At 37.4% G+C, this 13,089-nt stretch overlaps 1 protein-coding gene across 2 annotated transcripts in view; it reads right to left on the bottom strand.

Annotated features, from left to right (window-relative positions):
* LOC141633370 (MADS-box protein CMB1-like) overlaps positions 1 to 13,089 on the bottom strand; it is an 85,318-nt gene that overhangs the window by 45,902 nt on the left and 26,327 nt on the right. For both annotated transcript variants that reach the window (XM_074445859.1, XM_074445860.1), the window contains exons 4-5: positions 4,894 to 4,993; positions 4,694 to 4,735 (exon numbers count right to left, since the gene is read on the bottom strand). In XM_074445859.1, the coding sequence (XP_074301960.1) occupies positions 4,694 to 4,735; positions 4,894 to 4,993 (142 nt within the window). The remainder of the gene's footprint in view (positions 1 to 4,693; positions 4,736 to 4,893; positions 4,994 to 13,089) is intronic.

Genomic DNA, 13,089 nt, shown 5'->3' with positions numbered 1-13,089 from the left:
AAGGTCGCAGGAATTTTGAAAACACTCATAACATAGGTAAGAAGTGAATTGGCCACTGCCTTTACAAGAACCTCCCTACCAGCCCTCGACAATATTTTCCCACGCCAACCATGTAACCACTTACTCAGCTTGTCCCGAATAATATCAGTTAACACTTTGTTATACCTACCCACAACAGTGGGTAAGCCTAAATATCGCTCTTGGACCTCTACTTCACGAACCCCAATCAAACAGCCACCCCGTTTCTAACCATACTAGGGACCTCCTTGCTAAACGAAACCGTTGTTTTGTCAAGACTAACGAGCTGTCTCGATGCTACTTCATATTGTCGCAAAATCGAGTTCACTATATCAGCTTCCCCTTCAGTCGCTCGCACAAAAAGAATGATATCATCCGCAAAAAATAAGTGAGAAATAGAAGGGGCATTGTTCGAAATTTTCAGGCCGTGTAACGCCTCCTTAGCTACAGCTCGTCTCAAAAGATTAGATAACGCCTCAGTACAAAAGATGAATAAATATGGCGATAAAGGGTCACCTTGTCTCAGTCCCCTCTAAGGTTTGAACTCCTCTGTCTGAACCCCATTAATAAGAACCGAGAAAGACACAGAGGACACACACTCCATTACTCTATTAACCCATCCCTGGTCGAAATTCATAATCTCAAGGACCCGTCTCAAAAAGCTCCACTCCACTCTGTCATACGCTTTCGCCATGTCCAATTTTATCGCCATAAACCCATCTAGTTGCCGCAAATTTTTTAGATGGTGGAACATCTCAAAGGCTACTAAGACATTGTCGGTAATTAGTCGGCCAGGTGTAAATGCGCTCTGATTTTCGGACACAATCTCAGCTAGAAAGATTTTAAGTCTATTCGCTAAGACCTTTGAGACCAGCTTATATACCACATTACACAGACTGATCGGTCTAAAATCCCTTATTTTATCCGGCGCCTTCTTCTTTAGAATTAAAACAATATTCGTCTTATTAAACTCATTTGGGGTAACTCACCACGAAGAATTCCTAGCACTGTATCGATGACATCCTTCCCAATTATATGCTAGAAAGACTGGAAAAAGAGACCATTCATGCCATCTGGACCCGGCGCCTTCAGAGTATGCACCTGGTTAAGAGCCTCTACCACTTCCTCTTCCCTATAATCAGCCTGTAACACCAAATTCATACGGTCTAAGACCCGGCCCTCCATCCCTATCAATACCTCATCGAAATTTGATGGCTGCGTGGATGTGAAGAGCTCCCGAAAATAACCAGTGGCTACCCCCGCTACCTCATCATGTCCCGTTCGTTGCACCCACTCTCATCAAGCAGCATACCAATATAGTTCTTCCTCTTCCTTTCCCCTGCCCTACTATGAAAAAATTTGGTATTACGATCCCCGTCTTGTAGCCATAAAGCCCTCGATCGTTCCCTCCAGTACTGCTCCTCTTGCCGTCGAAGAGTGGCAATCTCAGCTACCAATCTTTTCCTCCTACACACCTCCTCCTCCGTTCGGTTCCCTGAGTTCAACCAGTTCAATTGTTTACTCTTTCGTTCCACCATGTATGCAATTTTTCGAATTCCATTCTTTTTCCATGCCTGCAGCTCTCGAGCACATTGTTTCAAAGCATCACCTAACCCTCCCCTCCCCTTGCTTACCCCACGCCATACCGCCTCCTCACAACCCTCCTCCCCCAGCCAAAACTATTCGAATTTGATCCCTCTCTTAGCCTCAACCCCCGTCACCCTCTTGTAAAAAATGAGTTTAATCGGAGCATGATCAGACGACTCCCGAGCCAGGTATATAAGTTTCGCGTAGGGGAAAATTTCCAGCCATGAGTTCGTGCACATCGCTCTGTCTAACATACACTACAGGTTAACTTCTCCCGTCTGTCCATTGTCCCAAGTAAATTGATAACCCTCCCATCCTACAGACAAAATTCATCAACAGCTGCTTGGAAATTATTCATTTGCCATTGCGCTTTACTTCCACCTTTCATTTCAGTGGAAAAAAGAATCTCATTAAAGTCTCCAATACACATCTATGGCAGGTCTGATTGCCCATTAAGAAGGCGAAGAAGCTTCCACGATAAATGTCTATCTCCAACCGCAAGCCAACCATAAAAGCCCGTGACCCTCCACTCCCTTTCCCCTTCACGAACAGTAATATCAATGTGATGTACAGAGGCCGACTTCAAAATGAAATCTAGCTCTTTCTTCCACATGAAAGCAAGTCCACCCGATCTCCACATACAGTCAACTTCAATGCCGAAATACCCCTCCAATTTTTCCCTCACCTTCCTCATATCACGACCACACAGCTTAGTCTCGCACAGAAATAGCATGGCCGGGGCTTCCCTCCGTACCAGGGCACGAAGATTATTTACAGCGTCGAGGTTCCCCAAGCCCCGACAATTAGAGCTTAGGAGATTCATTTGGCCCAGCGGGGTTGAGCTCCCTCAACCTCCGCCTCAGATATTAAGACGTTCCCGTCTGTGGTTTGTTTTTGTTTCTTCCCACCATCTTCCATCACCTCCTCATCCCGGCCTCTCTTACCCACTTTCTGGTTCAACACTTCCCTTTTCCCACTCACCACCTCCCTCGCTAATCTCGTCCATTTTTTGGCCCCGTAAGACGACTTCTGCCCACCCTCCTGCATACCCCCTTCCTTCTCCTCTCGCCTGGGAGTCACCGTAGCCAAAGACGACCCCCCCCCCTCATCAGTCACCATATCCCCCTCCTCCCTCTCACTTCCCCTTGCATCCCATCCATTTCCCGTAACTGACACCTCCCCAGCCGGCGCCTTTACCTGCTGTCCCCCATCAACACCCTCCTCCCCTACCAAAGCAACCTCCACTGTTCCCCCCTCTATTCTTCTCCTCTCCTCCCCGCCTTCACTATGTTTCACCACTGCCTTTGCACTTGATTTCTTTATTTTTAAGTCAATGACAATGGATTGTAATTTCTCTATCATTTTTGCACTTTTAATCTCTGAGTTTTTTTTCTACCAAAAAAAAAAAAATCTCGGAGTTTTTCCTCTCTTCAGCCTCGAACACTGCACTTAAGTCTCTTCGAGCTTGCCCTAGGCCATCAGGTAAGGTTTTAGTAACTTTCCATGGTGATGCTCTTAGCCAGTCCCCAAACTTTAAGTCGCTATCCTCATATGGTCTGTCATCACAATCTTTCTCCCCATGCCCTAAATGCCCACATCCATAGCAATACAGTGGAAGTCGCTCATATTTAACATCGAACTGAAGCACCTTCCCTCCCTTCATTTTAATCGGAACAAAGGCTTGCAAAGGTTTACGAACATCGTGCAATACGCGGATTCTTATAGCCCTATCAAGCTCTGTATTAGGACCCTTCTCCACATCAATGAATGTCCCTAATATCGCTCCTATCTTTTGTATATTTGTCACACTCGATCGACCCAAAATGGGCAAATCGTAGACACACGTCCATCTCGGGAAATGAAATAAAGGAACATCAGTAAGTTTACCTTCAAGGTTTGGTTCGTTAAAGCACCATAGAAATTTGTCGAAATGCCAGGGTTGCCCCTCCAAAACCCTAGCCTTATCACGCTCGTCACCAAATCGAAGTATTTTAAATAAACATAAAGTATACTTTCGAGAAAAGAAGCACCATTATTGACTTGACCCAAAATACCCAAAAGAAACAAAAGAAAGGAGTGAGATTTGCTATATCACGCCCCTTGTTTTACTTGTTACGCCCCCTATTTTTTCATTTATTCCTATTTTGCCCTTAAACTACGTATTTAGTTATGTAAAATATTTCTAGTTTTTTATTTTATGATTTTTTGAGACGGTTTTTTACAAAATTAAATAAAATTAAAGCGTACTCATTCATTCAAAACGATATTAAATCGTTACAAAAAATCGTCTAGAATGAATGAATGAAAAAATTATATCGTTTCAAGAATAATGATTACAAGATTTAAAAAATAAAATAAAATTTAGCGGCACACATAACACGATTTAAAAAAATACGAAAATTGGCCTCGTCATGTAGCTTACAAGACACAGCCAAGGACCCGTCATGTGGATTATAAGACATGGCCAAGGACATGTCGTGTGAATTACAAGAGACGGCCATGGCACTGTCATGTGGCTTACAAGACATGGCCATGGACCTGTCATGAAAACCACATGACACACCCATGGTTCTGTCGTGTAAACCACACGACATGGCCATGGCACCGTCTTGTAATTCACATGACACCGCCATGGCCGCGTCTTGTAATTCACAAGACAAGGCCACTTTTTTTTTTTTTTTTGAATAGTTAAATTTTAATTAAATGCAATAGTTGGTGGAAAATACGTCTTTTTAAGACCGGGTACATATTAAATTAATTACTCTAAAAATTGCCCCAAACTCAGTTACGACAAAGCGATAATTAAATCAAAAATGAAAAGTTCAACAAAAATCATTTACTATAATATAATTATTAGTTATTCTAAAATATATTACCAAAATCAAATAATTATAAAACAATAATTTAAAAAACGTCTCCGATTATAATTTTGTAAAACCCGTCTCTGAAAATCATAAACTAAAAAACGAGAAATATTTTTTTACTTTAATTAGTTACATACTCCAAGGGTAAAATAGGAATAAATGAAAAAGTAGGGGGCGTAACAAGTAAAACAGGGGGCGTGATATAGCAATTTTGTTATATTTACCTTATTTTGAAGATCTGCAAGTTGATCAAGCATATGTTGAGTCTGCAAATCGAATAAAAAACTACATTATTATCAAATTATACACATAATACGAATTGGCATAAGAAAATTTTTTTAGAGTATTACGTCAAAAAATAAACTGCTATTTCTAAAATATAAACTAATCAATATGTTACGAGGTTGATGTCTAAATGAAATACCTTAATAGACCGAATTTGCCTCAAAGACTTGTCCAATTGATGCTCAAGCTGCTCAAGCTCCTTTGTTCTTAGGTCCCCCAAATCCTCTCCAAGGAGATTCCTATAGGATTAGATGCCATCTTATAAATGTTAGAAACAAGGAAAATAATAATCTGAAATTGATTTAACTATTGATAACAAAGTTTGATTATTTATAGATATACATATGACGGTTACTTTTGAATGGACACAACTATTCAAATAAAAGGACACAACTCTTCATAAGAGGTTAACTTTCAATGGACATTACTTTTCATTCCCTCCCTTGAACTAAACTGTATGTAACAGTTAGTTTACTTCATGTACAGTGCAGACTCCTAGCTCCTTTCTTAATCTCTGGAATGCTTCCAACTTCAATGGCTTAGTGAACACATCAGCTACTTGATCATTTGTACCATAATACTTCAAGTGTATAATTCCGTCATTCGCAAGATCACGTAGGAAGTGAAAACGCACTTGAATATGCTTACTTCTCCCATAAAAGACGGGATTCTTTGATAACTTAATGGTTGAGCTATTATCACAATAAATGACTGTGTTTTCACTTCCTTCATACCCAAGTTTTTTTAGTATTCTTTTCATCCATATTGCTTGAGTTGAAGATGCGGTAGCGGCTACATACTCTGCTTCCGTTGTACTTAAAGTAACAATTGGTTGTTTACGGGATGACCAAGATACAACAGCGGAACTTAAAATAAATCCATAGCCTGATGTACTTTTTCTATCATCAACATCGCCAGCATAATCACTATCTGTGAATCCAATCAACTCCTTGTTGGCATCTTTCTTATAAAACAATCCAAAATCTGAAGTTCCCTTCAGATAACGCAAAACTCTTTTGGCAGCCGATAAATGAAGTTGTGTAGGTCTCGACACATATCTACCGATCAAACTCACACCATACATAATATTTGGCCTTGTCGCTGTGATATACATCATGCTTCCTACCAATTGCCTATAAAAGTTTTCATCCACCTTCTCTTCATTATCGTCTTCGGAGATTATCGCGCCCGGGACAATTGGAGTTTGAACAGGATTACATTCCTCCATCCCAAACTTCTTTAATATATCTAGAACATATTTCTTTTGATTAACAAAAATTCCTTCGCTTAGTTGTGATACTTCAATCCCGAGAAAATATTTCATTTTACCAAGGTCTGACATATCAAATTCATTCATCAATGATTTCTTAAACTCGACAACCATATTTTCATCGTCTCCCGCATAAATCAAATCATCAACATAAAGGCTTACCACCAACAATTTACCTTCTTTGCTAATTTTTGTAAAGAGAGTAGGATCGCTATCACATTTTTCAAATCCTTCTTTTATAAAATATGCTTCAATGCGACTAAACCACGCTCTAGGTGCCTGCTTGAGCCCGTACAAGGCTTTGTTGAGCTTGTAAACTTTGTGCATTTCGTTTTTCACCTCATAACCTCTTGGTTGATCAACATATACATCCTCTATAAGGTTACCATGGAGAAAAGCAGATTTAACATCCAGTTGGTAAACATACCAGCCTCGTTGCGCAGCCGATGCAAGAAACATTCTAACAGTATCCATACGTGATACGGGCGCAAATACTTCTTCGTAGTCAATCCCATATTCTTGCGCGTAACCCTTAGCGACCAAGCGAGCTTTGTATTTATCTATTTCACCATTCTCATTAACCTTTGTCTTGTATACCCATTTAACCCCAATTTTTTTGCCCCTGCAGGCAGCTCTGTTAAATACCAAGTATTGTTTCTCTCAATTGATGTTATTTCTGAATCCATTGCTTCTACCCATTTTGGGTCAGTCGCCGCTTCTTCATAGCATGTTGGACTTGTTTTAACATAAAGTGCCCAATTAACAAAAAACTCTTCATCATCCGAAAGCCCTTCTCCGGAAACATAATCGTTCATCCATGTCGGAGTTCTTTTAACTCTTGCACTCGATCTTCCCCATGAGTGACCCTGAGTGCTTGTTCCTCGTCCTCTATGTTCTTGAACTTTTGCTCATGAACAAGTAGAACTTTGTAATGCATCTACAGAGAGACTATCAATATCCTTTGACTCTTCTATGGAACATACAATATAATTCCATTTATCCGTCAAAGTTCTCAAGATCTTCTCCACGATTTTGACATCAGTAATGTCTTCTCCGCAATTTCTCATATCGTTTGCGACAATCATCACTCGACTAAAGTAGTCAGTGATAGACTCATCTCTTTTCATCGCAAGTATTTCAAAGTTTCGACGAAGACGGTTGAGTTGAGCCCTTTGTACACGAGCATTTCCCTGACATTTCATCTTCATAGAGTCCCAAAGTTGTTTGGATGTCTCCTTTTGTGTGATTGTTTTTAGAATTGTCTTGTCAAGGGACTGGAACAAGTAATTTTTAGCCTTCAAATCTTTCAATTTTGACTCTTCAAATGTTTTCTTTTGCGCATCTGTCATTGCCTCCATATTGCTAGGTTGTACAAAACCCAATTCCACGACTGTCCAATACTCTTTGGACCGAAGGAGATTTTCCATGACCATGCTCCAATGGCCATAATCACCATCAAACTTAGGAATAGTAGGTTGAGCAAAGTTGCTATTTGCCTCTGCCATTTCTCTCTTAATCTCACAATTTTCTATCTTATTATTTTTATGAAAAACTGACTCTGATGCCAGAATGTTAGAAACAAAGAAAATAATAATCTGAAATTGATTAACTATTGATTACAAAGTTTTACTTATTTATAGATATACATATGAAGGTTACTTTTCAATAAATTCATTGCCTCGTGATATAAAAACCAGAGCATAAGGCCAAAATTTTGTTTATACGCTTGAGATTTGGGTGTAATTAAAAATTTGAGATTCTGAAGTGATGATCATTGCTACAACAAACCATTGTATTAGATATTTGTTCCTCCCAACAGCCTAATAATTTATTTACTTTCTAGTTTTTGTAAAGGTGTCATGTGGTGCATTACAAAATACAATGCTTAGAAATTATATTTTCATGATTTTTCACTTCCTATGAATTGAAAAATGCATGTTTGGTAATTTTGAAAATGTAATTTAGGTAAGAATTTAAGAATACATTAACTAGACTAGCATCTATCTTAATCCCTACTTTCTAGACCGTCAATAAAAGGTTATCTTCATCAAGAAAGGAGCATTAATAACAACTGTTTCGTACAATCAACTTTTTAACCAATTCATAAGGTAATTTGATTTATGTTACGATTTCGATCCAAATAACAAAATGATTTTCTTTATTTCGCCATATTAGGTAGTACATGAGTCAGTAATAGAAATGTGTTTAAAACCTTATTATATTTAGTGGTAGGATACCAAATTCTCTTATCATCTTATTTTTGAAAATAGTAATGTTCATTATGCTATTAGGGTTCTCGTAGAAATATAATTCTAAGTAAATCAGTTGATTTCGATGATATTTAAGAATTCTAACGTCAGTTTTTCTTTCTCAATTACTTGCATTGACTATCATATTATTGATCATGCTATTACTCTATTATGGCACTCTTAAAAGATTGAAAATATGAATAAATAGTTGAATTGGTTTTTACGAAAGTGATTCAGTCATGAATGGTTCATGATAAATTGAATTGTTTTTTTATGAAATGTTATTGGTATTCTTAGTTCTACATCTATGCAGCAGTTAATGTATTCAACTGGTTGTATATATAACTTATTCAATGTAGTTGAGCTTTGTTATAAAGTTATCGAGCTCTATTAACAAAATTATCGAGCTATGATACAAAGTTATTGAGCTTAACACAATAATTATTAAGCTCAATAACTTCGTAAAATAGCTCAATAACTCCGTAAAATAGCTCAATAACTTGTAAAATAGCTCAACAACTTTGTGTAAAAGTTCAACAACTTTGAGGCGGTTGTACAATGCTACTATACAACTGATTGTAGGATAGTATTTGCGACTACTTTTAGATGATGAATTCTTGATTCATACATCCTAAGTACAATGTTTTCTTTTGTCATTTTTTTATGGTAATAATATAATGATGGTGAGAATGAAGCTAAATAGCACATGATGATATTAGAATGATGGTGAAAATATAATTATGGTGATTAGAAAATATTCACCGAGATGAAACTAAGAAGGATCAAGTAGATATTTTGATGAATTTTGTTTGTGGCCTAGTTTTTAATTTGGGATGTTTATTGTTTGGGATAATTGTTGAGTATAATTCGTGTGGTTTTATATTTTTAGATTTTTGAATAATGGCGGATAATCGAAATCCCAAGCGTTAGAAGAACTTGTTTTCATGAATTAAAAATGACTCTTCTACGTCAATTCCAGTTGAACAAGATGAAGTAATTAAAATTAAAAATGACCAACATGAAACGAAGAACAAAGAGGGTCAACGTGAACAACAAGATGTTCAAGATTATAATATTCCATCACTTTAACGGGGTATTGTACCTTTGAATGAACAACATGATGTCCAAAGAGCTTATGTGGTACATGGACCTTATCAAACCTATTTAAGCGATTATCCATCTACATAACATGGAAATCAAGGTCGAAAGTTTAGTCATAGGTGGTTCAAAGAGTGGCCTTAGCTTGAGTATTCTCTGGCTAAAGATAAGGTATATTACTTTCCATGATTCTTGTTCGATGAATATCCATCCCGAAATCCTCTTTCACCGAAATTAGATTTAATGGTTAGAAGAATGTGTTGTCTAAGCAATCGGGCATCATTCGTCATATAGGAGGGATAATGTCAATACACAATGCCTCAATGCACAAATGGGAAAATTTGAGGAACCCATCTAAGCATCTAGAGAGGGCTATTAACACATTATCTCACTAAGAATTAGCAAAAAATCGACTTCGACTTGTTGCTACAATAGAGGTTGTTAGGTTGCTAGCTCGAGAAGGATGTTCATTTAAAGGTCATGATGAGTTGGCTGATTCTTTGATGCTGTTTTGAAATCTTTCAAAAGAATAAATGATGAAGTCAACAAAGTAGTTTTTGTCTACTTTGACTATGATTGTCAATTTTGTTGATTCTTCTGCGAAAAGACATTTTAGGTTAAGGGCTTCCAGAGAAGGGGGAGAAATTTGGTGCTGGTATACTCGAGAAGGGATCGGGAAAAAAAATCAAACTACCTCTTTGCAAAGAGCCGCAACTACATGGTGAGGTTCACATTTTCGTTTATTTCAAGCCTTATTAAGTTGTTTTGGGTTACACGAGCAACTATTGATGATTTGTATGTAAATTGAGTACACAAACAGGGGGAGCAGAAGAAATAGGTAAAGTTTCTCCCGTGGCATAAATTTTTTTCTAAGTTAGTATGTGAAATTTATCCCGTGGCTAAGCAAAATTTAGCCACGAATTATAAATTCTCGTGGCATAATTCGTGGCGCAAGTGTCAATTTGTTGTAGTGTATGGGGAGCAAGTTTGGTTTTGACTGCGAGCGAAACATGGTATGCGGCTATGCGCATTGGACTTGCTTGAGAACGGCGAGTCACCTCCATTGAGGTGGCATAGATTACGTTAGAGATATAGGTGTTGTAGCAATGAGATTTCCCTTTTATGTACTTTATCTTGTAACGACATTAAACTTGGTTTGTAATAAAATATTTCGTTATTTGAGTTTTGATGCACTACTTCGGGAAACCGAGACGGTAACACCCTTGGTTACCTTGGCCGGGTAATAGTGTTACAACGAAAGACTAACTTAAAGACATGGGAAAAATGGTTGGAATGATTTAATTAAGAAAGTTAGAACGCTTTGTTGTGAGCGCGATAATTTTACGCCGGATATGTTAACTCCTTAAAAGAAAGGGCTGAGAAATTGTGAAAAGAATATCACAAATGAGCATTACAATCGAGTGAGCATACTTTACATGGTGATAATAGACTTTGATACTAGATTTAAGGAAAGTTCGTTTGAGATTATTCTACTAAGTGCTCATTTGATCGAAGTCATAGTTTTCGAGCATTCAAAGGCGAAGATGTGTGCAAACTTGCTTTGAAGTACTATCTTTCAAGCTTTTCATCATATGATAGGAATGCTCTAGAGTTAGAGCGCAAGTTCTTTGTAAAAGATGTAAAAAAAGATTCAAGATTTACAATTACACCTTCAATATCAAATTTGTGTTAGATTTGTGTTGACGCATGGTTGACTTTTGTAAGACAACACTCTATCCTATGATTTATCGGTTGATGTTAGAACACACTTGGTTGATGATGACAAGTTTTCCTTGTTATTTGATTGTTTGTTCTTAGTTACAAATGCTTAGTGATTGAAGCAATCAAATGGACTCTCAAGAACGCTTATCATGATCAAGATGAAGTCAACATGATGTCTAGAAAATGATATGTCCTTAGCCTTAGTCAAAAGGTGTAAGAGTAAGTGTAACATTCTCATTTAAGTCAAGTGGTTGCAAGACCATGCAACAGTGCGCTGCATTGTGGTTTCTGATACTACCGTATGGAGGAACTTTTATATGAAATGTTTAATTGTTGAAATTTTTACAAAATTCATATCCTCAAAATTTTAACATTTGAATTATCAAAGTTTGAAAATAAATCAGAAAATTAAAATCACAAATCTCCATTGTTAAAACCTCTAGATTTGTGCATTTGCTTTTTACCAAAATGGTAAGATTGAACTTGTCAAAGTTCTAAAGCTATAAAAAAATTTTGCCAATTTGGTAAAGTGTCACATGTTGAGTGTTTTGGGAAGATTTTTCTGATTTTGATTAAAGACTTGTGCTTTAGTCTAAAACCTAACACTTACCATCACTCAAAGGCTACCCATTTTATATTGGATTTAATTAACGTAAGTTGTACTTTTTAGATGGTGAAATCCACTATAAATAGTGAGCCTTAGCATCATTTATTTCTCAAGACTTTCCAAAGCATTTATTGAGAAACCTTGCAAATCATTTGTGCATTTAAAGCTTTGTTCTTTAAGTATTTGTAAAACGTTTTTCTTATTTAAAAAGTCTTCGTTTGTTTTCAAAAGCTGTAAACCTCCACTATGACATAATGAGTTTGTTCCATGATTCTCGTGTTTTAGTCTTAATCGTGATATCCATGTTCATTAAGTGAACCCTTTGTAACATCCCACGGTAATTGAAGAGATCCAGTGATAGACTTAAATGACTAGTGCTTAAAAGGATTGGAAGTACTACTCATATTAACAAAGTTCACTTTCTTTTATGGTTATCAATGCAAAAGAACTTCAAAGTTAAGCGTGCTTGACTGAGAGTAGTCCTAGGATGGGTGACCTCCTGGGAAAGTTCCCGGGATGCAGTGAGGACAAAATGCACTATAAAGGACCTGTGTTGATCTGTGGGCCATGTACACAGCCTGGTGAGCTATCATAAATAACTGCTCCCGACCCGGTTTGGGTCGGGGTGTTACACCCTTGAGATTCAAAGACTCTGTAAACCTGTGAGATAGAACATATAAACTCTTGAAGCGAAGTAGCTTTAAGTTTGAGTGCAATCAGGGTAGATTGGCAAGTTATTTTCATTGTAAGGGTTTAGTTGTTTGAGTAAATTTCTAAACAAACAATAAAATAACGGTTGGACGTAGGCCTCGGAGTAGAGGCTGAAACAATTTTTAAAACATCATTTGTTTGTTCATTTACTTTTACGTTCTCTTACTTTGTAGTTTGTTCTACCTTGTTCATACATATTTCCTGTTCTGTGTCACAGTCATCAATACTGTGACATAGAACCGCTGTACCATCTTGTGAACATATATTCTATTAAGTTTCTCAAGGTTTGTACTTCAAGGTACTTCACTTAAGTTATCAACTAACTAAGTTAAGAATAAATTTTTAAAAAAGAAACACCTAATTCACCTCCTCCCCCTCTTAGGTGTTTATCGTTCCTAACTCTTCAATTGGTATTAGGGCCTCCTGCTCTTGATATTGGTTAAAACCAAAGAGTTGATCCCATAGTTATGGACGATTCAAAACACACCAAGTATCCCATATTCAAGGGAGAAAACTATGCTTGGTGGAAACATCGCATGGAGCACTATGTCAAAGGTGCAGACAAAGAATGTTGGTTGATCATTCAAAACGGTCCCCTTCCCATCACGGTCACTAATGCTTATGGCACTAGTACCACAAAAAGCGAGGACAAGTATGTCGAGGCAGACTATAAAAATG

The sequence above is a fragment of the Silene latifolia genome, chromosome Y (genome assembly GCF_048544455.1).
Source record: "Silene latifolia isolate original U9 population chromosome Y, ASM4854445v1, whole genome shotgun sequence".
Taxonomy (NCBI): Eukaryota; Viridiplantae; Streptophyta; class Magnoliopsida; order Caryophyllales; family Caryophyllaceae; genus Silene; species Silene latifolia.
The sequence above is the reverse complement of the archived record's forward strand: the minus strand, read 5'-3'. Positions and strand labels throughout refer to the sequence as shown.